Raw genomic sequence first — 26,262 nt, 5'->3', positions numbered from 1 at the left:
GTCCTTTGTCCTTCAAATGTAAGTAGACTGCAGAGTCTTGACCTGAGGAGTTGGCCCTTCTGTGGTGAGCCATGCGTTTGTGTAGTGGTTGTTTAGTCTCCCCAGTATAGAGGTCTGGACTGCACTGGACAGCATACGCTAGATTGAAGGGGAGCGCTACATAGCCCTCGAAACGGAGATTTTTCAGAGGCGTCTTCGTATAATTTATGATTACCATGGCTTGCGCTTTCTGGCTTTTAATCTTGACCCAGGTGGAGTTGAGGGCTTTGTTCTCCACTTCTTCCATGTAGATGTTCGCCACAATCGGGGATCCCGTGAGCCCATCGCACAGCCATGCTTCTGTCTGTAGATCCTCTGTGGTACTGGAAATAGGTGGTGTTTAGACAGAGGTCCAGTAGTTTACAAATCATGTGAAAAAGGAGGTCACAACATAGGACACCGTGGTTACATCTGGGTCCAGTTTCGGTCCTTGAACTTTGTTCACATAGTCAGTGGATGTTTGGATGTGGTGAGGCATGTTTCCGACAGTAGATATGTGTGTGTGGGTTATGTTGATGTGTTAGAAGCAGGAAAAATGGGCAGCGAGAGGATTTAAGCCTCTTTGACAAGGACCAAACTGTGATGGCGAGACAACTGGGTCAGAACATCTCCAGACCGGTCTGCAGAGGTCAGAACCAGAAGTGGTCCGAGGCTATAAGGCTCATTGATGCACGTGGGGAGTGAAGGCTGGTCCGTGTGGTCCGATCCAACAGATGAACTACTGCAGGTCAAAGTGCTGAAGGAGTTGATGCTGGTTCTGATAGAAAGGGGTGAGAACACACAGAACATCACGGTGGAGTCCATGGAGGGGAGTTCTGACTCTGAGTTCCTGTACTTTTCTTGAGGCAGAGTCACTTTCTGTAGGCTGTCCCTGTTGCAGCAGCTGACTGGTGAAATTAGCTTCCTGCTAACAGCTGAACATTCCTGTGATGCAGCGTGTGGTTAGGAGTTAGCATGAAGCTAACAGCTGCTAAAGATACATTTCTTAAAGTTTAATTTGGATCAGCTCGGATGCTGTAAGAAAACTCCGCTGACTGAGCTCAGAGCAGCTGCAGTGTTCTCTGATAGAACAGAGGTTCTATCTGAAGTCCTCGTATCGGGTCTGAGTGCAGCGTTACACAGAGTCGCCACAGCGTTCACTTCATGTGGTATCTAACAGGGCAGCCAACTTTTCAGTTTAGTTTGGAGGTCACATCCCAGTGCAGGGGTCGGGGTCATCACTCTTTAATCCTCAGGACGTTTGTTTAGAAAGTTCAGCAGCCACATGAATGTGTAGATGAAAAGCCAATAATCACGGTCAGATCAGTGTGATCAGGATACTCGGTAGCCTTAATGTTGACCAAACCTAACCAGGTATAGGACAGTCTTCCCCCAGAATCTGTGCGTCAAACCAGAGACCGTATTTATTTTAATTCTAGAGAATGTATGGAATATTAAAGTTCATAATAAGCAAGAGCGCAGGTTTTCCTTTGGCAACGGAGGAGCCACTTAATTATGCGGGGGAGCAAATTTGTAGCATTAAACACATAAATTCCTGCATTCTGCAGAATTTTTCTGCATCAATTTATGGTGTAAATGTCTTTATCTAGGCTATGTCAACGGAAACACAAAACCCAGGCAGCAGGTGACAATTTAAAATATCAAATATAATTCAGTAGGTGTTTGGCTTTCAATCATTCTGTATTTCTCTTTCTTTCATGGTTTAGTCCTCCCTCCTCTTTGTGTCTTTGTTTGGGAAAGTTTCTCTTTAAATGTGGCCTCTTTTCACCTCGAGGATAAATTCATTCATTTTAATTAGAAACTCCTGGACTGAATGCTCAAAACGTTTTGCATCTATCCCACATACCTGTGTAACCTGACATCTCCAGAAAGATTTCTACGAGAAAAAACTTTCTACAATGTTATGATGTTGGATGTTAATAATGAGGTTAAAGTATTTAAAGAAACCTCAGATTTCCTCCTGTTCTGAACGCTCTGTTTGCTTTTTCTACCAACGGCTCCGACACACACCAGCCGCTGTTCCATATATGGTCAGGTGCTCCCACGGCAACGCTCAGTCTGCCTGTTCCGCCCGGCGACAACAACAGCCTGGTAACATGCTTCAGGTCTTGGCCAATCAGAAGACAGTGGGCTTTGAGAGGGGGGGCCTTAAAGACACAGGAGCATCTACAGCTTGTTTCAGACAGAGGCTGAAATGAAGGCCTACATGAAGAGTAGGTATAAGACAGAAATAATTTTTCTGAACTTTGAATCAGGCAAGGCTGCCATGCAGGAGTCACAGACCTACTATATAGGACTGGAACAGCAGTATAATAAGTCTCCCCGCCCTGTAATCTGCTGTTCATTACTTGCTCTGCTGATAGAAGCCCAGACGGACAGACGCAGAACCCATGTGAAAAGTGTCAGTTGCTTGCGCAATGCGTGAGAGTTGGCAGCTCTGATTTAAAGAAGAGCTGTCGTACAACAAACAGCCAGTAACACCTACACCTGTGTGTGTGTGTAGCTGTTGTGTATTTTAGAGCAGACCGGCCTGCAGACTGAAGGGATTCTCAGAGTACCGGGATCAGCTGCCAGACTGAAGGTAAGCAAACACACGTGGCCACATCTTTTCTGTGTTGATTGAGCTGTTGGATCTTCCTGGAGGATGCACTGTGTGCTGCTGTGGAACTGAGTGGTGTATCTGTTATTTTGTCAACCCCGTGTATATCAGTGAGAGCGGACTAATTAACAGAAACATCGTCGTCTGCAGATTATTTGTGATGTCTGGTGGAAACCTTACAGCGATCCTAAGACTGATTCACCAGCACCAAACCCAACGTCCACTTACAAGCTGTTTCCTGAGCTTTCCACTGTTACCACACTGTCTTCATCTGTGGATTGAGTCTGCTCAGTTGTCGTGGAGACAGGTCTGTTGACACGCAGACTCAATAACTGTCTGTCTGTCTCTCTCTCTGCCTGTCTGCAGTACCTGCGCAGAGAGATAGACAGGTGTTGTGGAAGGTTCGACTGGTCTGCGGTGAGACAGGTTGACGCTGCAGGTCTGCTGAAGCTGTTCATCAGAGAGCTGCCGACACCTCTGCTGACACACACGCACCTGTCCACCTACCGCTGTGTGCTGGGTACGCACACACACACACACACAGTGTGCAAACACGCCTCTGTCTCACCTGGATCTGTTTCTCACCTGGATCTGTGTCTCACCTGGATCTGTGTCTCACCTTCTCACCTCCCTACACTTAACACAGCCTTTCCATCATAACCGGCTGAGGCCTGGTGCTCAGAAGTCGTCCCACAGCAGAACCACAGAACGAACCTTTCATCTTAAGAACGCACACACCAGCCAGTTCAGTCCAGACCAGGACCACACACTCAGCATTTATACTAAACGGTTTCAGAGTGGCGGTGAGGGTTTAGGGTACACTAGTCAATTACTAACTGACTGACTGAATTAACCAACATGTGAAAGGGTCAGGTTAAAGTAAATATCACTAACCTGGTCCAGTCCCTAGTGGCCGGTCTGAGCATGGTCCAGTCCCTAAAGGCCCGTCTAGGCATGGTCCAGTCCCTAGAGGCCGGTCTGAGCATGGTCCAGTCCCTAAAGGCCCGTCTAGGCATGGTCCAGTCCCTAGAGGCCGGTCTAGGCATGGTCCAGTCCCTAGAGGCCGGTCTGAGCATGGTCCAGTCCCTAGTGGCCGGTCTGAGCATGGTCCAGTCCCTAAAGGCCCGTCTAGGCATGGTCCAGTCCCTAGAGGCCGGTCTAGGCATGGTCCAGTCCCTAGAGGCCGGTCTGAGCATGGTCCAGTCCCTAGAGGCCAGGCTAGGCATGGTCCAGTCCCTAGTGGCCGGTCTGAGCATGGTCCAGTCCCTAGAGGCCGGTCTGAGCATGGTCCAGTCCCTAGAGGCCGGTCTAGGCATGGTCCAGTCCCTAGTGGCCGGTCTGAGCATGGTCCAGTCCCTAGAGGCTGGTCTAGGCATGGTCCAGTCTCTAGTGGCCGGTCTGAGCATGGTCCAGTCCCTAGAGGCCAGGCTAGGCATGGTCCAGTCCCTAGTGGCCGGTCTGAGCATGGTCCAGTCCCTAGAGGCCGGTCTGAGCATGGTCCAGTCCCTAGAGGCCCGTCTAGGCATGGTCCAGTCCCTAGAGGCCGGTCTGAGCATGGTCCAGTCCCTAGAGGCCGGTCTAGGCATGGTCCAGTCCCTAGTGGCCGGTCTGAGCATGGTCCAGTCCCTAGAGGCTGGTCTAGGCATGGTCCAGTCTCTAGTGGCCGGTCTGAGCATGGTCCAGTCTCTAGTGGCCGGTCTAGGCATGGTCCAGTCTCTAGTGGCCGGTCTGAGCATGGTCCAGTCTCTAGTGGCCGGTCTGAGCATTGTCCAGTCCCTAGAGGCCGGTCTATGCATGGTCCAGTCTCTAGAGGCCGGTCTAGGCATGGTCCAGTCCCTATTGGCCGGTCTGAGCATGGTCCAGTCTCTAGTGGCCGGTCTATGCATGGTCCAGTCTCTAGTGGCCGGTCTAGGCATGGTCCAGTCCCTATTGGCCGGTCTGAGCATGGTCCAGTCTCTAGTGGCCGGTCTGAGCATGGTCCAGTCTCTAGTGGCCGGTCTAGGCATGGTCCAGTCCCTATTGGCCGGTCTGAGCATGGTCCAGTCTCTAGTGGCCGGTCTGAGCATGGCGTCTTGTTTAACCTGCTGTCCTTGTGTTTCTGCAGGTATCCCATCTGTGGTCCATCAGGTCCAGGCTCTGCAACTGCTGCTGCTGCTGCTTCCTGAAGCCAACAGAGACACGTTCAAAGTAAATCCCAACACTTGCACCACACCACATCCTCAGGACATTGGTCTGAGGCTGATGCCACCGCTGCAGGTATTAACAGATAAACATGGACTTGTTTCTCTGGTTACAGGCACTGCTGGTCTTCCTGCAGAAGGTGGTCTCTCATCAGGAGCAGAACCGGATGTCTCTGTGGAACGTCTCCATGGTCATGGCGCCCAACCTGTTCACCTGCCATCACCATGGCAACAAGTGCTCCATCGCTAAACAACAGGAGGAGATGGAGGAGGCGGTAGGCGGGGCTCACCTGGTCCGACTGATGATCACACACCAGGATCTGCTGTGGACCGTGAGTCCTAGAACACACACCCGCACATCCTCAGTGACAACTCTGTCCTAGCTATCAGTGACATCACTTCCTGTTTTCTGTGGTAGATCCCCAGCTTCCTGCTGTCTCAGGTGAGACAGATGAATCAGGCGTCCAATCAGAAACAGCTCGGCCTGACCAAGAGACTACTGCTGAGGAGAAAGAACGACAAGAACGAAAGGAATCAGGTGAGACAGAGACCAGGTCAGACACAGAACCAGGTCAGACACAGAACCAGATCAGACATAGAACCAGGTCAGACAAGACAACCAGGTGAGACACTGAACCAGAGAACCATTAGCACTTTGGGATTTGCTTAAATATAAAGTGCATTACAAATTAAATGTATTATTATTATTATAAGAACCAGGTGAGACACAGAACTAGGGAACCATGAGACATGAACCAGGTCAGACAAGACACCCAGGTAAGATGTGAACAAGGTGAGACCAGAGAACTAGGTGTGACACAGAACCATGTCAGACAAGAGAACCAGATGAGACACAGAACCAGCTGAGACAAGAGAACCAGATGAGACACAGAACCAGCTGAGACAAGACACCCAGCTAAGACATGAACTGGGTCAGACAAGACACCCAGGTGAGACACAGAACCAGGTCAAACCAGGGAACTCGATGCGACACAGAACCAGGTCAGATCAGGGAATAAGGTGAGACACAGAACCAGGTGAGACAAGAGAACCAGGTGAGACAAGACACCCAGGTTGGACATGAACTAGGTCAGACAAAAGAACCAGGTAACACAGAACAAGATCAGACAACTAAGAGATGATAAGACCTATTCTGATTATTGATTATTGAACAGCAGCACATCATTATCTCTGCATCATTTTTGACCGTTCTGGTTCCAGGATTCAGCAGATTATGTAGCCCAGATGTGAGTCTCCCATACCACATCCTAAATCTCTTTCTGGATGATGAGCTGTTCTCAGGCTTGATGAGATATTTAATCACTCTGGTGGGCTCTGGGTTCGCCCTGAACCAGTTACACATTACCTGGAAAACATCTAAAGGGAGGTAGCTAAAATTATACTCCTTTCAACACGAAGGGACAATGGTTCTCCTCTGAGCTCCTCACTCTGTCTCTAAAGCCAAGCCCAGACGCCCTGCAGAGGAAACCCAGGATCCACCCAGAGACTAGGACCACAGCTGATAACTGGAATAGAGATCCACTGGTGAATCCAGAGCTTCACCTTCAGGACCTTGTGGTGAATCTCATCCCCACCAGATGCAACCGCAGAGCTGTTTAACTGCCTCGGTGACCTCTACTACAATATGACATACTTTGTATATATTCTGGGCTCAGTGATTCCCCCCCGACACAATAAAGTATATGTATCGTATCGTAGCAGAGGTCACAACTCTGCATTGGCATCAGGTGTGGATGAGATTCACCAGGTTGTCTTAGTTGATCCTGAAGGTGAAGCTCTGGATTATTGTCTACTAGAGTCTTCAAGTTCTGCCTCTTCTTTGGAGGACAGGTCAGTCTGGCGCTGGAGTTCCTCAGTGTTCCTTCCACCATCTGTCCTCAGTCTGGTTCACCTCCTTGCTGAAAACAGGATGGACTGGGTCCTGCCTCCCCCCTCCTTGAATTTGACCTACTCAGACTGCACGTCACCCACCTCTCTAGCTCACCCTCAGTTACCCTTTCTGTCCATCCGCTGATCATCACCAGGTGGTTCGTCCACAGCTACAGATCTGATGACTACACAGCCAATCAGCTGTTCTGGTTCCAGGTGCACCTAAGGCTGATTCATGCTTTCTGCATCAACATGGCCACAAGAGTCTGTGTGACGTAAAGTCCGTCATCCGTCCATGTTCGCTGAACGCCCAGATTGACTGTCCAGACTGTACGCACTACAAGCGCACCAGCTGTGCATGCACTAGTAAAGCAAACTGGACACGTGTTTGGTGCATATGTATACTATGTATGTACTTATCCTACATACTGTATGTACTATGTTCTCCATCCTTGCTGTACTTCTTGTTAACCGGAAATACTGTTGTCCAACATCACTCCCTATTTACTGTAAGTTGTGTAAACGTCTCCACTACATAGTTAGATCAAGACCAGCAGACAGCAGCACTCCGGGGGGAGTCTGGGACCACCACAGTATCATGTTCATGGTAACCGGAGTTCACCTGTCTTTGCTCTGATGTCATCACTGTGACATCACACCTGTCTGTGTGTGTGTGTTTGTGTGTGTGTGCAGATCACGGAGCTGTGTGAAGGTGTGATCCGGGTTCACGCTCCCCTGCACACCAAGGTCTCCATGGCGATACAGCTTGATGGACAGACAAGAGCTAAAGACGTCATCGCCCGCTTTGAGTGTGACAACAGGTAACACGCACGCACCAACACACGTTTGTCTTAGTATCTTTGTGGGGACATCTCATTGACATAATGCGTTCCTCAGCCCCCTTACCCTAGCCCTAACCCGAACCCGAAGACCGGCTGGTTCTCAGTACCAAGTTAGCCAAGTTTGGACTTCTGTACTTTAAAGCTCGGACTTGGCAAACTCCCAGGAACAGGAGCACGCAGTCCGTCATTCAGCAATTGGAACAGCAGCGGACTTGATGACGGCCGGAACCATTAGCGGGTCCTCACATCTCCGAAAACGTTGTAGCAAATTTTTAAATCAGCTCTGTCATGATAAATCGACCACATATTTGGACATATTTTCCTGCATAAAAAACTTAAAACTGCATTCCGTGACACGAGAACAGCAGTATTATAAGTTACAGTTGTGAGTTTTCTCCTCTGACTTTTCCGCTTTTTGGCGGCGAAATGCATTCTGGGATATCCGAAGTACACACAAAGTCACCACCGACGCAGGCTCGGTAACACGGGCGGAGCGAGAACACATCCGGGTATCTGACTGTACTTGGCTAGATGCAGACTTTTGAATTGGAACAGTACTTTGGCTGCGACTGATGACATTTCACAAGAACACAGGAACACAGACTGAGAAACAGCTCAGGTCTTAACACTCAAATGGCCCTTTACACTTGCGGGGTCCAGCATTTTGGTCCCCGCTAAGCTGGTCGGTCCCCACCAGTATAGTGCATCCCGGTTTTGGGACCACACAAACACACCCTATTCCATTAATGTCACCATGACCGATCTCTCTCTCTCTGTGTGCATGTCTCTCGCCCCACAGTCCTGTCCAGCGTCTGTATGAAGTCGGAGGAAACATCGGTGAGTCTGAAAACACACAAACATGTTCTAAGATGTAAACAGGTGTAGATCTTAAAAGCCAGCTTTGACCTGAAACATGAAATACCAGGAGTTAATCCACCCGTCTGTCTCTCAGGTGAGCGTCGCCTCCATCCAGACTGTTTGCTGTTGGACGTTTACAAAGTGAATCCTCACTGCGATTGGCTGATCAAACCATGACTCACGCCTCTCTAACCATCCCGTCCAGTCAGCTTTATTTATACAGCTCGCCATCAGAAACCACAGACTCCCCACCAAGGAGCTTTGCAGTGTGACGAGTCCTCAGAGCCTCGAAATCCAAAGCAGGAGGGACAGGAAGTAGTCCGGACAATCAGGATCACTGATTACAGATAAGCTGTATGTAACATGTGAAGAAGGGTCACCTGTCTCACATCCGTGACATCACAAGGCTTAGTCAAATGAACACAAACATGAACAGCTGTATAACAGATTTCTGTCAATAAACTGTTTCCTGTTTGTATTGTTTTATTGTAATTTACCTGAATCTTCTCGCCCTCTGATCATCAGCTCTGCTGTCCTGCTCATATTAAAAACATAAAGCGCGCCCCCTGCTGGTCAGCCTGAGGAAACGCTGTGAAACAGACCTGCACCTCTTACAGTAGCCACACAAAGGGATTGATTTGAATGTACTGGTTGGAGATAACTGATATTTTTATTGTCACCATGGAAACAGCCCTGTGAGTAAACCTGTCCACGCTGGGCTCCCGTAGTTCAGTGATGAAATAAAACAGACGTCTGCTCATTGAACTGAACAGAACGGTTTTTATACAACAACACAAACAGAAGCGACCGTTTTCTGTACAGAGTTTGGTTCAGACTGAAAAACATCCTGTACACTTACAAAGAGACATAATTACACATGAAGCCAGAGATCACACAGCCGCTGGGGTCACGACACGGCCGCTGAGGTCATCAGTTCATGTTGAATGATTCAGCAGAAAAAAAAATTCTACAAACACAGAACGTCAGTACGACGCGGCTGCAGAACAAAGGAACCGAGGTACGGAAATGTGTTAGCAATACAGTTACACTGATTAGGGGCAGACAACACCACCCAGAGGCCGGGGGCCGACGCTGTCCAGATGTTGCTCCTCAGCAGCGGCTGTTGGGAGCAGCCGACGCGGTCCAGATGTTGCTCCTCAGCAGCGGCTGTTGGGAGCAGTCGACGCGGTCCAGATGTTGCTCCTCAGCAGCGGCTGTTGGGAGCAGCCGACGCTGTCCAGATGTTGCTCCTCAGCAGCGGCTGTTGGGAGCAGCCGACGCGGTCCAGATGTTGCTCCTCAGCAGCGGCTGTTGGGAGCAGCCGACGCGGTCCAGATGTTGCTCCTCAGCAGCGGCTGTTGGGAGCAGTCGACGCGGTCCAGATGTTGCTCCTCAGCAGCGGCTGTTGGGAGCAGCCGACGCGGTCCAGATGTTGCTCCTCAGCAGCGGCTGTTGGGAGCAGCAGATGTTGCTCCACAGCTGTTGGGAGCAGCCGACGCTGTCCAGATGTTGCTCCACAGCTGTTGGGAGCAGCCGACGCGGTCCAGATGTTGCTCCTCAGCAGCGGCTGTTGGGAGCAGCCGACGCGGTCCAGATGTTGCTCCTCAGCAGCGGCTGTTGGGAGCAGCAGATGTTGCTCCACAGCTGTTGGGAGCAGCCGACGCTGTCCAGATGTTGCTCCACAGCGGCTGTTAGGAGCAGCCGACGCTGTCCAGATGTTGCTCCTCAGCAGCGGCTGTTGGGAGCAGCCGACGCTGTCCAGATGTTGCTCCACAGCGGCTGTTAGGAGCAGCCGACGCTGTCCAGATGTTGCTCCTCAGCAGCGGCTGTTGGGAGCAGCCGACGCTGTCCAGATGTTGCTCCTCAGCAGCGGCTGTTGGGAGCAGCCGACGCGGTCCAGATGTTGCTCCTCAGCAGCGGCTGTTGGGAGCAGCCGACGCGGTCCAGATGTTGCTCCTCAGCAGCGGCTGTTGGGAGCAGCCGACGCGGTCCAGATGTTGCTCCTCAGCAGCGGCTGTTGGGAGCAGCCGACGCTGTCCAGATGTTGCTCCTCAGCAGCGGCTGTTGGGAGCAGCCGACGCTGTCCAGATGTTGCTCCTCAGCAGCGGCTGTTGGGAGCAGCCGACGCTGTCCAGATGTTGCTCCTCAGCAGCGGCTGTTGGGAGCAGCCGACGCTGTCCAGATGTTGCTCCTCAGCAGCGGCTGTTGGGAGCAGCCGACGCTGTCCAGATGTTGCTCCTCAGCAGCGGCTGTTGGGAGCAGCAGATGTTGCTCCACAGCTGTTGGGAGCAGCCGACGCTGTCCAGATGTTGCTCCACAGCTGTTGGGAGCAGCCGACGCTGTCCAGATGTTGCTCCACAGCGGCTGTTAGGAGCAGCTGATGCTGTCCAGATGTTGCTCCTCAGCAGCCATGGCGGCAGCCTGCAGTGTCTCTGTGTCGCTCTGCAGAGGATTCAGCTGTTTCCTCTCGCTGTGCATGTTGTTCTCATGACGCTTCAGATCCGACGCCTGAAAGTACAGAGTGACAATGAACTCCCCACACGTACAAATTCACACCGTCAGCAGTACTACGAGTAGTGATAGTAGTCAGTGTTGTACAACACCACTTACTTCAGGTTAAAGTTCGTTGTAACGTGCATTACTGAGACTGTAACGGGTATAATATTACAGATTTAGTTTTTTAGTACTGCATTACAGAAAAAAAAAAAAAAAACTATAATTACTGTGTTACTTTTGTAACGCATTACTGCAAACACTGATAGTAGCAGTAGTGATAGTAATAATGATAGTAGTGATAATAATAGTAGTGATAGCAATAGTAGTGATAGTAGTAGTAGTGATAGTATTAATGATAGTAGTGATAATAATAGTAGTGATAGCAATAGTAGTGATAGTAGTAGTAGTGATAGTATTAATGATAGTAGTGATAATAATAGTAGTGACAGCAATAGTAGTGATAGTAATAGTAATAATAGTGATAGTGATAGCAATAGTAGTGATTTTAATAGTAGTGATAGCAGCCGTAGTGATAGTAGTAGTGATAGCAGTGATAGTAGTGACAGTAATAATAGTTATAGTGATAGCAATAGTAGTGATAGTAGTAGTAGTGATAGTAATAATGATAGTAGTGATAGTAATAGTAGTGATAGCAATAGTAGTGATAGTAGTAGTAGTGATAGTAATAATGATAGTAGTGATAGTAATAGTAGTGATAGCAATAGTAGTGATAGTAGTAGTAGTGATAGTATTAATGATAGTAGTGATAATAATAGTAGTGACAGCAATAGTAGTGATAGCAGTAGTAGTAGTGATAGTAATAGTAATAATAGTGATAGCAATAGTAGTGATTTTAATTGTAGTGATAGCAGCCGTAGTGATAGTAGTAGTGATAGTAGTGACAGTAATAATAGTTATAGTGATAGCAATAGTAGTGATAGTAGTAGTAGTGATAGTATTAGTGCTAGTGATGGTAGTAGTAGTGATAGCAATAGAAGTGACAGTAGTAGTATTAGTGATAGCAGTGATAGTAATAGTAGCAGTAGTGACAGTAGCAGTAGTGATAGTAGTAGTAGTGATAATAGTAGTGATAGCAGTAGTAGTAGTGATAGTAATAATATAGTGATAGCAATAGTAGTGATTTTAATAGTAGTGACAGTAATAATAGTTATAGTTATAGCAATATTAGTGATTTTAATAGTAGTGACAGTAGTAATAGTAGTAGCGATAGTAGCAGTAGTGATAGTAGTGACAGTTGCAGTAGTGATAGTAGCAGTAGTTATAGTAGTAGTAGTGATGGTAATAGTATTGATATTAGTAGTATTAGTGATAGTAGTGGTAGTGATGGTAGTAGTAGTGATAATAATAGTAGTGATTTTAATAATAGTGATAGTAATAATAGTTATAGTTATAGCAATAGTAGTGATTTTAATAGTAGTGATAGTAGTAATAGTAGTAGTGACAGTATTAGTTATAGTGATGGTAGTAGTAGTGATAGTAGTGATAGCAACAGAAGTGACAGTAGTAGTATTAGTGATAGTAGCAGTAGTGATAGTAGTGATAGTAGTGATAGCAATAGTAGTAGTAGTGACAGTAGTAGTATTAGTGATAGTAGCAGTAGTTATAGTAGTAGTAGTGATAGTAATAGTGATAGTAGTGGTAGTAATAGCAGAAGTAGTGATAGTAACAGCATTGATGGTAATATTAGTGGTAGTAGTAGTGATAGTAATAGTAATGATATTAGTAGTATTAGTGATAGTAGCAGTAGTTATAGTAGTAGTAGTGATAGTAATAGTGATAGTAGTGGTAGTAATAGCAGAAGTAGTGATAGTAACAGCATTGATGGTAATATTAGTGGTAGTAGTAGTGATAGTAATAGTAATGATATTAGTAGTATTAGTGATAGTAGTAGTAGTGATAGTAATAGAAGTGATAGTAACACTAGTGATAGTAGTACCTTGGCGAAGGCCTTGGTGCAGGATGGGCAGACGAACGGTTTCTCTCCTCGATGTCTTCTCTCATGATCCTTCAGGTGAGACTTGTGTTTAAATGCCTGCAGACAGACAGGTGAGACCAACAGATGAGAGACAGACCGGTGAGACAGAGGTGAAAGACAGACAGGTGAGAGAAACAGGTGAGAGACACAGGTAAGACAGACAGGTGAGACGCAGACAGATGAGAAACAGACAGGTGAGAAACAGACGGACAGGTGAGAGAGACAGGTGAGAGACACAGGTAAGACAGACAGGTGAGACAGACAGACGAGAGACAGACAGACGAAAGAGACAGGTGAGAGAGACAGGTAAGACACACAGCTGAGAGACACAGGTGAAACACAGACAGGTGAGAGACAGGTAAGAGACACAGGTAAGACAGGTGAGAAAGACAGACGAGGAAACAGACAGATGAGACACACAGGTGAGAGAGACAGGTGAGAGACAGACAGATGAGAGACAGGTAGGTGTGAGGGGGACAGGTGAGCTCACCTTTTCACACATCTGGCAACTGAACGGCCTCTCGTTGCTGTGAACCCGTTCGTGTTTTTTCAGGTCTGGAGCTCGAATGAACGACTTCCCACAGACTTCACACCTGTAGGGTTTGAAGCCTGTGTGGATCTTCAGGTGTTCTAAAACAGACAGAAAAATATCATCTGTAACATGCCCATCACGGCATCAGAGCTCAGGTGAACGTACCTAAGTACAAGTGTGAGGAGTGTGCTTACCTTTGAGGTGAGCGTGGGTGGTGAAAGCTTTGGTGCAGATCTCACAGGCGAACGGCCGCTCTGCTGAGTGAAGCTTCTCGTGTTTCCTGCAGGCAGAGAGAACGGCTCAGGTGTGTCCACCAGGTGTGTGGCTCAGGTGTTCACCAGGTGTGCTCTACTTACCTGAGTCTGCTCTCGTCCAGGAAGGTCTTCCCACACACCTGGCAGGCGAGCTGCTCCCGGTGTCCGTACAGCAGGTATTCAAACTTCATGTCGGTCGTAGCCGTGGACCAGCCGGGCGGCTGCTCGTCCTTCACCTCCCCCATACTGTCTGCAAACGTCAGTGTCTGGGTGGCGTGGTGCTCCGCCCCCAGCTCTTTAGGCTCCGCCTCCATATCTGTCACCACATCCTGGTCGTAGCAGGTCACCTGGAGGGGACACAGGTGTAGTCACATGGACTGTTTACCAGTGGTTACCGTTATATCTTCTGTACTTAAATCACAGTAGTTGTCTGACCAGGGCCAGACCAGAATCCGGCCAGAGCCAGAGCCAGGCCAGAGCCAGGGCCAGGTCAGAACCAGGTCCAGGCCACAACCAGAACCAGGCCAGAACCAAGGTTTAGGTTTGGGGCTGAGGAATGCATGATGAGAGTCCTCACAAATCCAGAAAGAAAAACATGTGTGTGTGTGTACCTTATGAACATCCTCATTGGTCAGTTCTTTCAGGATGGCTTCCTGGACACGCAGCGCCGCACTGGGAGACTTATCTAGCTCCTGATTGGCCGACGCCTCGACAAGGTCGTCAGTGGTGTGCGTGTCGTCGTGCTCCCCGAGGACCTGCACAGGTTACAGGAGGAGGCGTTAGAGGAGTGATGGCTGATTAACGGCTGATCTTGATTGGCTGAGCGTACCTCGGCGTCCGCAGCCAGCTGAGCCTCTGGAGGCAGGGCCATCTTCACGATGTCATAGGGAAACTTCTCTTTGTCCTCTGAAGACACGTCTCGTTTCTGAGGACACATGAATGCATCACCACACAGGAGGAGGAGCTTTACCTGACAGACAGGTAAACCACCACCAGAGTCACAGTGCTGACACCTGGTCAGTGAAAACTGTCTGCTGTCTCACCTGCTGGATGTCGGCTAGTTTCTGGTCAGAACGAATGCTCGTAGACAGCTGTCAAAAGTGTCACCTGTCTCTGTGTCACCTGTCTCTGTGTCACTTGTCTCTGTGTCACTTGTCTCTGTGTCACCTGTCTCTGTGTCACCTGTCTGTGTCACCTGTCTCTGTGTCACCTGTCTCTGTCACCTGTCTCTGTGTCACCTGTCTCTGTCACCTGTCTCTGTGTCACCTGTCTCTGTCACCTGTCTCTGTGTTACCACCTGTGTGGATGTTTCCTGTCTCTATGTTACCACCTGTGTGGATATTACCTGTCTCTGTGTTACCTGTGTGGATGTTACCTGGGTGGATGTTACCTGTCTCTGGGTTACCACCTGTGTGGATGTTACCTGCTTGGATGTTACCTGTCTCTGTGTCAGCTGTCTCTGTGTCACCTGTGTGTTAGCTGTCTGTGTGTCACCTGTGTGTTAGCTGTCTGTGTGTTACCTGTCTCTGTGTTACCTGTGTGGATGTTACCTGGGTGGATGTTACCTGTCTCTGGGTTACCACCTGTGTGGATGTTTCCTGTCTCTGTGTTACCACCTGTGTGGATATTACCTGTCTCTGTGTTACCTGTGTGGATGTTACCTGGGTGGATGTTACCTGTCTCTGGGTTACCACCTGTGTGGATGTTACCTGCTTGGATGTTACCTGTCTCTGTGTCACCTGTCTCTGTGTTACCCGTCTCTTTGTTACCTGTGTAGATGTTACCTGTCTCTGTGTCACCTGTGTGGATGTTTCCTGTCTCTGTGTTACCACCTGTGTGGATGTTTCCTGTCTCTGTGTTACCACCTGTGTGGATGTTACCTGTCTCTGTGTCAGCTGTCTGTGTGTCACCTGTGTGGATGTTACCTGTCTCTGTGTCAGCTGTCTGTGTGTCACCTGTGTGTTAGCTGTCTGTGTGTCACCTGTGTGTTAGCTGTCTGTGTGTCACCTGTGTGTTAGCTGTCTGTGTGTCACCTGTCTCTGTGTTACCCGTCTCTGTGTTACCACCTGTGTGGGTGTTTCCTGTCTCTGTGTTACCACCTGTGTGGATGTTTCCTGTCTCTGTGTTACCTGTGTGGGTGTTACCTGTGTGGGTGTTACCTGTGTGGGTGTTACCTGTGTGGGTGTTTCCTGTCTCTGTGTTACCACCTGTGTGGGTGTTACCTGTCTCTGTGTTACCCGTCTCTTTGTTACCTGTGTAGATGTTACCTGTCTCTGTGTGTTACCTGTGTGGATGTTACCTGTCTCTGTGTCACCTGTGTAGATGTTACCTGTCTCTGTGTGTTACCTGTGTGGATGTTACCTGTGTAGATGTTACCTGTCTGTGTGTTACCTGTGTGGATGTTACCTGTCTCTGTGTCACCTGTGTAGATGTTACCTGTCTCTGTGTCACCTGTGTAGATGTTACCTGTCTCTGTGTGTTACCTGTGTGGATGTTACCTGTGTGGATGTTACCTGTGTAGATGTTACCTGTCTGTGTGTTACCTGTGTGGATGTTACCTGTCTCTGTGTCACCTGTGTAGATGTTACCTGTCTGTGTGTTACCTGTGTGGATGTTACCTGTGTGGATGTTACCTGTGTGGGTGTTACCTGTGTGGGTGTTACCTGTGTGGGTGTTACCTGTCTGTGTTACCTGTGTGGGTGTTACCTGTCTGTGTTACCTGTGTGGATGTTACCTGCGTGGTAGTTACCTGTCTCTGTGTTACCCGTGTGGATGTTACCTGTGTGGGTGTTACCTGTCTCTGTGGGTGTTACTTGTGTAGGTGTTACCTGTCTCTGTGGGTGTTACCTGTGTGTGCGTTACCTGTGTGTGTGTTACCTGAGAGCAGAGTTTGTCGAGGAAGCGGATGCCGAGGATCTGTCCTGATGACATCATCAGGTTGACGTCCCTCTTCTTGACAGAGATCTTTGCAGTGTACATGTAGTTCAACACCTCCTCGAAGATATCAGAACGGATGAAGTCGATCTCAATCACAGAGGAGTTGTCGACCTGAGGAGACACGGACAGGTGAGGCCTCATGTTTTTTGAAGTACTGAGCGTGTACACGTGTATATTACCTCGTATTTTTAAAGTAGTGAGCGTGTACACGTGTATATTACCTCATGTTTTTAAAGTACTCGGCGTGCACACATGTGTATATTACCTCGTGTTTTTTGAAGAGTTTCTTGAAGTAGTTGGAGCAGGCGGCGAGCACGCAGCGGTGAGCTCGGAACTTGACGTCCTCTACCACGACGGCGATGTCGCAGTGCTCGCCCTCCAGCCGCTGCTCGTTCAGCAGCTTCAGGAAGATGCTCTTGTGTTCATCGTCCACGTACTTTACCGTCTCCGCCATCTGGATGCACACAGGCACAGCATCAGGACCTGTCCAGTACTGAGATCCAGGCCTCAGGTATCTGGGACTAATAGGATCAGGTCTCTCTGCTCTTTACTGGTCACCGGGACATAAAACCTGCCTTTGCCCCAGAATAAGTGTTTTCCCCGCCGGTTGTACTTCTACTCGTCACTGCCTTCATCGGTGGGCACCGGGGACACGACGCCATGAGCTCATCCCAGCGGGCGCTTCAACAGACGCTCAGCTAGCTGGGGTTCTGGAGTCAGCATAAACCGGATCCGTTTACACAGCTGGTACTTTCTAACGCATACTGCGAGTACTGCACATCACATCTGGAGCCTTTAACGCAGTATTCTGGCGGATATGTGGTACCTTGAACTTATGATGTCACCCAGGTTGCACACCTGTAACTGTCCCCCCGTCTCTGGTCCCAGATCTAAGGCTGGTGCAGCCCGTCCCCCTGGTCTCTGGTCCCAGATCTAAGGATGGTGCAGCCCGTCCCCCCTGGTCTCTGGCCCCAACAGTTCATGTACCTCTCGTACCGCGGACACGCGCGCCAGAGCGTGTGCACGCGTCACCGTGCAACTATCTGAGCGAACAGACAGCAGCTAGGCTAGCTGTTAGCATAGAGCACACTTTGCTTTATTTACCATTAAACCCATGGAGTCCGGATCCGAACCCGCACGCGGACCTGTACCGGACACCCAGTCCCGTTCTCCTCCGACTGTAGTTCATCTGAACCGGACTAAAGCGGGTTGCCGTTAGGCCACCGGGCTAGCAGCTGCGACGCTAACTCTGTGTAGCAGAGCTAACGCTAAACCCGGACCGACCCGTTCGGCTGTAACCGAGGTTCTGGTGTATGTGAGGGAAGACAGCGGGGTAACTGAGGCTCGGCCGGTGTAACGGAGACGGTGTCCCGGTGGCTGGGTCACCGGTGAGGCTGCCGTTAGCCTGTAGGGAGCTAACATGGTCAAACATTAACGTTAACTTGATCATTGGGACCGGTACCGGCCTCCCGGTGCTGGCAGCGGGCCGGGTGTAACCACAGTTACCGGACCGTGGACCTGCCGATGTGTAACGTGTCTGTTAGTGCTGACGTTAAATGGCGGACGGCCTGTTTGTGTCGGAGTAACGTTAAATGGCGGACAGCTCGGCCTGCTGCTGCTCTCACAAAATGGCGTGTCCCCGCTGCCCGTCCAGCTCTCTCTCCGTTACACCTGCGGACCGACGGCGGCACCGACCGGACGGTGAGCGGGCCGCGTGCCGGCTCGCGGACCGTCCGCTCCGCCGTCCCCGGGACAGGCACGCGAGCAGCGGCGCCGCGGCCTCGGTAACGAGACGGGGCTCGAGCGGCCATGAACGGCTCGAGAGCGCGCAGCATCCCCGCGGAAACGGCGTCTGCAGCGGGGAGGAGAGGAGCGCGGGTCGGGGAGCGAGCTCTTACCGTCACAGGGGCCCGGTGCGATGTGGTCCTCCGGGTGTGGCAGCGTACCGGGAGCCGGGAGACACTTTGTCCGGTTGTTGTTGTTGTTACTGAGGACGAGCGCCGAGCGGAAGGACGCGCTTTGCGCCAGCACGCTCACTGCAGGGGCAATACCTCGGGCATGCGCAGTCCGCTCCTCTGTGAGAGGGAACGAGTCTGCAGGAACACACAGAAACCAGTCAGAACACACAAACCAGTCAGATAAACCAGTCAGAACACACAAACCAGTAAGACAAACCAGTCAGAACACACAAACCAGTAAGACAAACCAGTCAGAACACACAAACCAGTCAGATAAACCAGTCAGAACACACAAACCAGTGAGACAAACCAGTCAGAACACACAAACCAGTGAGACAAACCAGTCAGAACACACAAACCAGTCATATAAACCAGTCAGAACACACAAACCAGTCAAACAAACCAGTCAGAACACACAGAAACCAGTAAGACAAACCAGTCAGAACACACAAACCAGTCAGATAAACCAGTCAGAACACAGAAACCAATAAGACAAACCAGTCAGAACACACAAACCAGTCAGATAAACCAGTCAGAACACACAAACCAGTCAGATAAACCAGTCAGAACACACAAACCAGTAAGACAAACCAGTCAGAACACACAAACCAGTCAGATAAACCAGTCAGAACACACAAACCAGTAAGACAAACCAGTCAGAACACACAAACCAGTCATATAAACCAGTCAGAACACAGAAACCAGTAAGACAAACCAGTCAGAACACAGAAACCAGTAAGACAAACCAGTCAGAACACACAAACCAGTCAGATAAACGAGTCAGAACACAGAAACCAGTAAGACAAACCAGTCAGACAAAAAAAACACAGATACCAGTCAGACAAACCAGTCAGAACACAGAAACCAGTCAGACAAAAAGAACACAGATACCAGTCAGACAAACCAGTCAGAACACAGAAACCAGTCAGATAAACCAGTCAGAACAGAGAAACCAGTCAGAACACACAAACCAGTCAAACAAACCAGTCAGAACACACAGAAACCAGTCAGACAAACCAGTCAGATAAACGAGTCAGAACACAGAAACCAGTAAGACAAACCAGTCAGACAAAAAAAACACAGATACCAGTCAGACAAACCAGTCAGAACACACAAACCAGTCAGATAAACCAGTCAGAACACACAAACCAGTCAGATAAACCAGTCAGAACACAGAAACCAGTCAGACAAAAAGAACACAGATACCAGTCAGACAAACCAGTCAGAACACAGAAACCAGTCAGACAAAAAGAACACAGATACCAGTCAGACAAACCAGTCAGAACACAGAAACCAGTCAGATAAACCAGTCAGAACAGAGAAACCAGTCAGAACACACAAACCAGTCAAACAAACCAGTCAGAACACACAGAAACCAGTCAGACAAACCAGTCAGATAAACCAGTCAGAACACAGAAACCAGTAAGACAAACCAGTCAGAACACACAAACCAGTCAGATAAACCAGTCAGAACACAGAAACCAGTAAGACAAACCAGTCAGAACACACAAACCAGTCAGATAAACCAGTCAGAACACACAAACCAGTGAGACAAACCAGTCAGAACACACAAACCAGTCAGATAAACCAGTCAGAACACAGAAACCAGTCAGATAAACCAGTCAGAACACAGAAACCAGTCAGACAAAAAGAACACAGATACCAGTCAGACAAACCAGTCAGAACACACAAACCAGTCAGATAAACCAGTCAGAACACAGAAACCAGTCAGACAAACCAGTCAGAACACATAAACCAGTCAGACAAACCAGTCAGCACACACAAACCAGTCAGACAAACAGAACACAGAAACTAGTCAGACAAACCAGTCAGAACACACAAACCAGTCAGATAAACCAGTAAGAACACAGAAACCAGTCAGACAAACCATTCAGATAAACCAGTCAGAACACATAAACCAGTCAGACAAAACGAACACACAAACCAGTCAGACAAACCAGTCAGAACACACAAACCAGTCAGATAAACCAGTCAGAACACAGAAACCAGTCAGAACACAGAAACCAGTCAGACAAACAGAAAACAGAAACCAGTCAGACAAACCAGTCAGACAAACCAGTCAGAAAAAACAGTTTGAACACAGAAACTAGTCAGAACACAGAAACCAGTCAGACAAACAGAAAACAGAAACCAGTCAGACAAACCAGTCAGAAAAAACAGTTTGAACACAGAAACCAGTCAGAACACAGAAACCAGTCAGACAAACAGAAAACAGAAACCAGTCAGACAAACCAGTCAGAATACAGAAACCAGTCAGAACACAGAAACCAGTCTGAACACAGAGATAAACCAGTCAGAACACAGAAACCAGTCTGAACACAGAGATAAACCAGTCTGAACACAGAAACCAGCCTGAACACAGTGAGAAACCAGCCAGGTGTTAATACACAGGGACAAGCTTTTGGCTTATTTCAGTCTCAGAGACAAGACAGTCATCTCCAGGGAAGGACGGTGTCTCTACAGGACGTTAGCTCACCTAGAAGACACTGAAGAAACAATCAATCATAACGCCAACAGTAAAACGCAGGAAAGACGCATCAGACCAACAGCACTCACATCGCGCTTAGAGAAACCAGCCATAGCGTGGTGGTCCACAGTGTGTGCAGTCCACTGCTTTGACACCAGCATTAATGATGTATTTGAAAGACGTCCTTGTATGTGGACGAGGGGGCCCTACATACAAACTGAAACTCATTCAGAAGAAATACAGACGGCAACAGTGGGTGAATAAGTGAGGTTTAAGGGTATGTGTTTTTCCAGGAGACATAAGGAATGAAATGACTGTGTTGGTCACAGCTGTGTTGTGTGTGTGTGTGTTACGTTGCTTGCTACTACCTAGGTAACTTAGCTGTGTTCCACGCACAGCTATATCTCAACTGATAAGATGTTATCTGACCTTAGCTTCATTGATGTTATCCTCAGTGACCTTAGCTTCAGTGACATTAGCTTCAGTGACCTTAGATTTAGTAATGTTAGCCTCATTGACCTTAGCTTTAGTGACCTTAGCTTCAGTGACCTTAGATTTAGTAATGTTAGCCTCAGTAACGTTAGCCTCAGTGACCTTAGCTTCAGTGACCTTAGATTTAGTAATGTTAGCCTCAGTGACCTTAGCTTTAGTGACCTTAGCTTCAGTGACCTTAGATTTAGTAATGTTAGCCTCAGTGACCTTAGCTTTAGTGACCTTAGCTTCAGTGACCTTAGATTTAGTAATGTTAGCCTCAGTGACTTTAGCTTTAGTGACCTTAGCTTCAGTGACCTTAGATTTAGTAATGTTAACCTTAGTAACGTTAGCTTCAGTGACCTTAGCTTTAGTGACCTTAGCTTTAGTGACCTTAGCTTCAGTGACCTTAGCTTCAGTGACCTTAGAGTTAGTAATGTTAACCTCAGTGACTTTAGCTTTAGTGACCTTAGCTTCAGTGACCTTAGATTTAGTAATGTTAACCTTAGTAACGTTAGCCTCAGTGACGTTAGCCTCAGTGACCTTAGCCTCAGTGACCTTAGCTTTAGTGACCTTAGCTTCAGTGACCTTAGATTTAGTAATGTTAGCCTCAGTGACTTTAGCTTTAGTGACCTTAGATTTAGTAATGTTAACCTTAGTAACGTTAGCCTCAGTGACGTTAGCCTCAGTGACCTTAGCTTTAGTGACCTTAGCTTCAGTGACCTTAGATTTAGTAATGTTAGCCTCAGTGACTTTAGCTTTAGTGACCTTAGCTTCAGTGACCTTAGATTTAGTAATGTTTGCCTCAGTAACGTTAGCCTCAGTGACCTTAGCTTCAGTGACCTTAGATTTAGTAATGTTAGCCTCAGTGACCTTAACTTTAGTGACCTTAGCTTCAGTGACCTTAGATTTAGTAATGTTTGCCTCAGTAACGTTAGCCTCAGTGACCTTAGCTTCAGTGACCTTATCTTTAGCTTTAGTGACCTTAGCTTCAGTGACCTTAGATTTAGTAATGTTAGCCTCAGTGACCTTAACTTTAGTGACCTTAGCCTCAGTGACCTTAGCTTCAGTGACCTTAGATTTAGTAATGTTAGCCTCAGTGACCTTAGCTTCAGTGACCTTAGATTTAGTAATGTTAGCCTCAGTGACCTTAACTTTAGTGACCTTAGCTTCAGTGACCTTAGATTTAGTAATGTTAGCCTCAGTGACCTTAACTTTAGTGACCTTAGCTTCAGTGACCTTAGATTTAGTAATGTTTGCCTCAGTAACGTTAGCCTCAGTGACCTTAGCTTCAGTGACCTTATCTTTAGCTTTAGTGACCTTAGCTTCAGTGACCTTAGATTTAGTAATGTTAGCCTCAGTGACCTTAACTTTAGTGACCTTAGCCTCAGTGACCTTAGCTTCAGTGACCTTAGATTTAGTAATGTTAGCCTCAGTGACCTTAGCTTCAGTAACGTTAGCCTCAGTGACGTTAGCTTCAGTGACGTTAGCTTCAGTGACCTTAGCTTCAGCGACGTTAGCCTCAGTGACCTTAGCTTCAGTCACGTCAGCTTCACTGACGTTAGCTTCACTGAGAGAGAAAGTTATTACATCACATACGCGACTTTTGGGTTTGTGGTCTTGTTATTTTCAATGTCTTATACAACAGTTTTACGACAACGTTGACCCATGGTGGTCCACCTTCAATAAACAACAGAAGAAGAAGAAGGAGGAGGACCGCTCTGGCTTTGTCGAGGTCACTGCCTGAAGAGGTCGTTTTGTGTGTATCTGTGTGTTTGTTGTTATCTGGTCACAGCTGACCTCTCTCTTGACCTTTATTAGAGAGTTGTGTCTGTAGGATATCTGGAGGGGCAGCGATCACAGATATGTATGATATATTTCAACTTTCATAGTATCAAACACTATCTAAATCATTTGAAACTGCACTTTAACATAACTGCAATGACAGAAACTTGGATAAACAGTGAAAAAGGGTGACAAGAGTCAGGGTGGTGTGACACTCTATGTGGACAAGGATTTAAATTATGGCCCAATCCCAACGTCCCCCCTGAGACCCGAGCCCTGGAGCCTCACAGACTTTACTGACGTCTCTTGGAAAGTGATTGAGTTTAAGAGGCTGTGAGGGCTGAAAATGCTGAAACAGGAACGGGACAGCACTCTGCCACTTTATCACCCTGACGACGCTGAAACACGTTGCACACTTTTTATTTCATGTTGTTGCCTGATTTCGAGGAGAGGGAAATGTCAATCTACATTTGTCAGTAATCATTAAAACGCTATTGTTGGTCAAACAGCCTCATTAAGCAGAAACTAAAAGAAATAGTTGAATAAACTCGGTGTGAAATGAGGTGACTGCATTCCTCTGACTTCATGTGTTCTGTGCAGCATCTTAAGTTAAGAAAACTTTCAACAATGTTAACATCAGCGTAGGCGTTGATACGTCTCTAGCTTCATGGGCTTCCCCTGGTAACCCCCGTTTTTCACGTCATACTGCCATGAACTGAGAAAATTCTGCAGAAATGCGGACTTACGAAAAGGGTCTATAAAGGGCTCAAAATTGTCCGCGAGAGAGCCCTCTTGCACTTGGCGATTTGACAGTGGGACGGCCCTGAGCCCTCACGGACTTCCCGGGAACACGCCTCAGAGTCTGTGAGTCTGTGAGGGGGACGTTGGGTCTGGGCCTATAAGGTGGTGTCAATGGTTGTGGATAATTTACTGGAATGTGTCACAATAGAAATATGTATGGAAAAAGAGAAATATTATTGTAAGCTGCATGTACAGGTCACCAGGTTTAAATATTGACACATTTAAGGACTGGATGGAAGAGACGTTTACAAAAACTAGCCTAAAAGTCATGTTCATCTGCAGGGACTTCAATATTGATTTGTTAAACCCAAATAACCATAATATGATTTTATCAACACCATGTTTAATCTAGGCCTCTATCAGACCCAGCCAAATTACTTCTCATTGTGCAACACTAACAGACAATATATTCACAAATATCATTCATAACGAAACAGTGAGTGGTGTTGTGGTGGCAGCCCGGCTGACGGTGAGTGTCCTGGTTTTTTTCTCCGCCTCCTCTCCAGGGGAGCCTCTGGAGAGGTCGCCACACCCGGCTCCCTGCCCGGCTCCCCGGCCTCTGGAGAGGTCGTCTCCCCCCATAGCCCGTCTCTCGGGCCGACCGCCCGAATTCTCTGGCTTGTCTCGCCTTGCTCCCCGGCCTCTGGAGAGGTCGTCTCGTCCCTTAGCCCAGCCCTCGGGCCACCCGCCGGACTTCCCTGGTCCGCCCTCGGGCTGCCCGCCAGACCTCCCTGGCTCCCCTGCTCTGTCCTCGGGCTGCCCCCCTGAACTCCCTGGCTCCCCCAGTTCGCCCTCGGGCGGCACAGCTCAGTCCTCTGGCTTGTCTCGCCCCGCTCCCCGGCCTCTGGAGAGGTCGTCTCGTCCCTTAGCCCAGCCCTCGGGCCGCCCGCCCGACCTCCCTGGCTCCCCTGTTCCGCCCTCGGGCCGCCCGCCGGACCTCCCTGATTTCCCTGGTCTGCCCTCGGGCCGCCCCCCTGAACTCCCTGGCTCCCCTGTTCCGCCCTCGGGCCGCCCGCCGGACCTCCCTGATTTCCCTGGTCTGCCCTCGGGCCGCCCCCCTGAACTCCCTGGCTCCCCTGCTCTGTCCTCGGGCTGCCCCCCTGAACTCCATGGCTCCCCTGGTCCGCTCGGACCCTCAGGTCCCTCTGCTCCGCCCTCGGGACGTCCGCCCGAACTCCCTGGCCTCCCAGCTCCACCCTCTGGCACCCCATCTGTACTCCCTGGTTCCCCAGCTCTGCCCTTTGGATGTCAGTCTGTACTCTCTGGTACCCCAACTCTACCCTCAGGCACCCTGTCTAGCCCTATGTTTTCAGTTCAGCCCTGCCCGTTCCCCTAACCCTTCCCAGTCCTGAAGCCCTCCCTGAATTCCCTGTTTGGTTTTGGACCCTGGACCCCCACCAGCCGGATCCCAGTGCAACTTCCTGGACAAGGCGGGGCTTGGCAGACGAACGTAGCGGACGTTCGTCTGCCGGGAGGCGGGAGGCGTCCATTGAGGACGGGGCCCTGTTGTGGTGGCAGCCCGGCTGACGGTGAGTGTCCTGGTTTTTTCTCCTTTTTATCAGTTATTCTGCTTTTTTCCCTTGGTTTTCTGTTCCCTGCCTGCCTCCCTGTGTTTCCTCCCCTGTGTGCTCTCTCTCTCCCTCTGCTCCTGAGCCCAGCCAACTACCTACACCTCATCAGCCACCTCGTCAGCCTGCCACACCTGCCACATCACCTCATGACTGCCTGTATTTCAACCCCGGTTCTCCACACCATCCTTGCTTGATCGTCGTTGCTCCGTACCCGGTGCCACCTCCACGTTCAGGCTCTCGTGTTTCTTGTTTTACTCTCACATTTACCCCGTGCTTTGTGTCTGTTCTCTCTAACCCTGTCTCTCTGTCTGTTTCCCTTCCAGGTACACTCACCCTCGTCCTCCGTTCAGTCGGCTGGGCTCATCCACCGGCCCTCTCCACCTCGGACTTCCCCCACGGCGTCCTCAAAATGATAGTAATAAAGAAATACTTTTAGATAAGTAATTATATTATATTTGTAGGATCAAATGCCTTCTCAGAGGTATGTACAAATAACTACGTGCCAATCTTCTCTGAGGCCGACCTAAAACCAGGCTCTCCAGAGAAACCATCGACGTGCTGGTCC

The 26,262-nt window shown here is 48.8% G+C and overlaps 3 protein-coding genes across 5 annotated transcripts in view; 2 read left to right on the top strand and 1 right to left on the bottom strand.

Annotated features, from left to right (window-relative positions):
• Window positions 1-8,882, top strand: part of LOC119888320 (rho GTPase-activating protein 18-like) — a 25,846-nt gene extending 16,964 nt beyond the window's left edge. Inside the window, 8 exon segments of the mRNA XM_038698884.1 lie at window positions 2,543-2,620; window positions 3,005-3,158; window positions 4,743-4,825; window positions 4,935-5,150; window positions 5,237-5,356; window positions 7,402-7,529; window positions 8,350-8,387; window positions 8,503-8,882. Of these exon segments, the coding sequence (XP_038554812.1) occupies window positions 2,543-2,620; window positions 3,005-3,158; window positions 4,743-4,825; window positions 4,935-5,150; window positions 5,237-5,356; window positions 7,402-7,529; window positions 8,350-8,387; window positions 8,503-8,585 (900 nt within the window). The 3' untranslated portion in view covers window positions 8,586-8,882.
• Window positions 8,883-9,165: 283 nt separating this feature from the next.
• LOC119897491 (zinc finger and BTB domain-containing protein 14-like) lies at window positions 9,166-18,654 on the bottom strand. Of its 3 annotated transcripts, XR_005443406.1 has the most exons (11): window positions 17,199-18,437; window positions 16,889-17,077; window positions 16,564-16,734; window positions 14,516-14,611; window positions 14,298-14,441; window positions 13,789-14,033; window positions 13,627-13,712; window positions 13,391-13,530; window positions 12,862-12,957; window positions 10,717-10,916; window positions 9,166-10,675 (listed from the first exon to the last, which is right to left on the bottom strand). XR_005443406.1 is itself a non-coding variant. In XM_038711248.1 (10 exons), the coding sequence occupies exons 2-10, from the start codon at window positions 17,075-17,077 to the stop codon at window positions 10,776-10,778; spliced, it is 1,308 nt and encodes a 435-aa protein (XP_038567176.1). In that variant the 5' UTR covers window positions 18,522-18,654; the 3' UTR covers window positions 9,166-10,775. The 3 variants fall into 3 exon arrangements, 2 of the variants coding, with proteins under 2 accessions (XP_038567176.1, XP_038567163.1); XM_038711248.1 differs by lacking the exon at window positions 17,199-18,437 and adding an exon at window positions 18,522-18,654 and having other exon boundaries at window positions 9,166-10,916; XM_038711235.1 differs by having other exon boundaries at window positions 9,166-10,916.
• LOC119888246 (immunoglobulin A1 protease autotransporter-like) lies at window positions 18,522-20,027 on the top strand. Its single transcript, XM_038698760.1, is given in 4 exon segments — window positions 18,522-19,071; window positions 19,362-19,608; window positions 19,611-19,891; window positions 19,893-20,027. Coding segments are annotated over 4 exon segments (1,173 nt in total). The 5' UTR covers window positions 18,522-18,541; the 3' UTR covers window positions 20,008-20,027.
• The last annotated feature ends 6,235 nt before the right edge of the window (window positions 20,028-26,262 follow it).

This window comes from Micropterus salmoides, unplaced genomic scaffold (genome assembly GCF_014851395.1).
Source record: "Micropterus salmoides isolate LMB-PRFRI ecotype aquatic unplaced genomic scaffold, ASM1485139v1 Ms_hic_scaffold_1, whole genome shotgun sequence".
Classification (NCBI taxonomy): domain Eukaryota; kingdom Metazoa; phylum Chordata; class Actinopteri; order Centrarchiformes; family Centrarchidae; genus Micropterus; species Micropterus salmoides.
The sequence above is the reverse complement of the archived record's forward strand: the minus strand, read 5'-3'. Positions and strand labels throughout refer to the sequence as shown.

Coding starts and splice junctions, on each gene's coding strand:
- LOC119897491 (XM_038711235.1), bottom strand. CDS start 17,285: ATGGCGTCGTGTCCCCGGTGCCCACCGATGAAGGCAGTGACGAGTAGA. Junction 14,442..14,515: donor AGCTGGCTGCGGACGCCGAG/GTACGCTCAGCC, acceptor TAACCTGTGCAG/GTCCTCGGGGAGCACGACGA. Junction 10,917..12,861: donor GCACCAAGGCCTTCGCCAAG/GTACTACTATCA, acceptor CTGTACTTTCAG/GCGTCGGATCTGAAGCGTCA.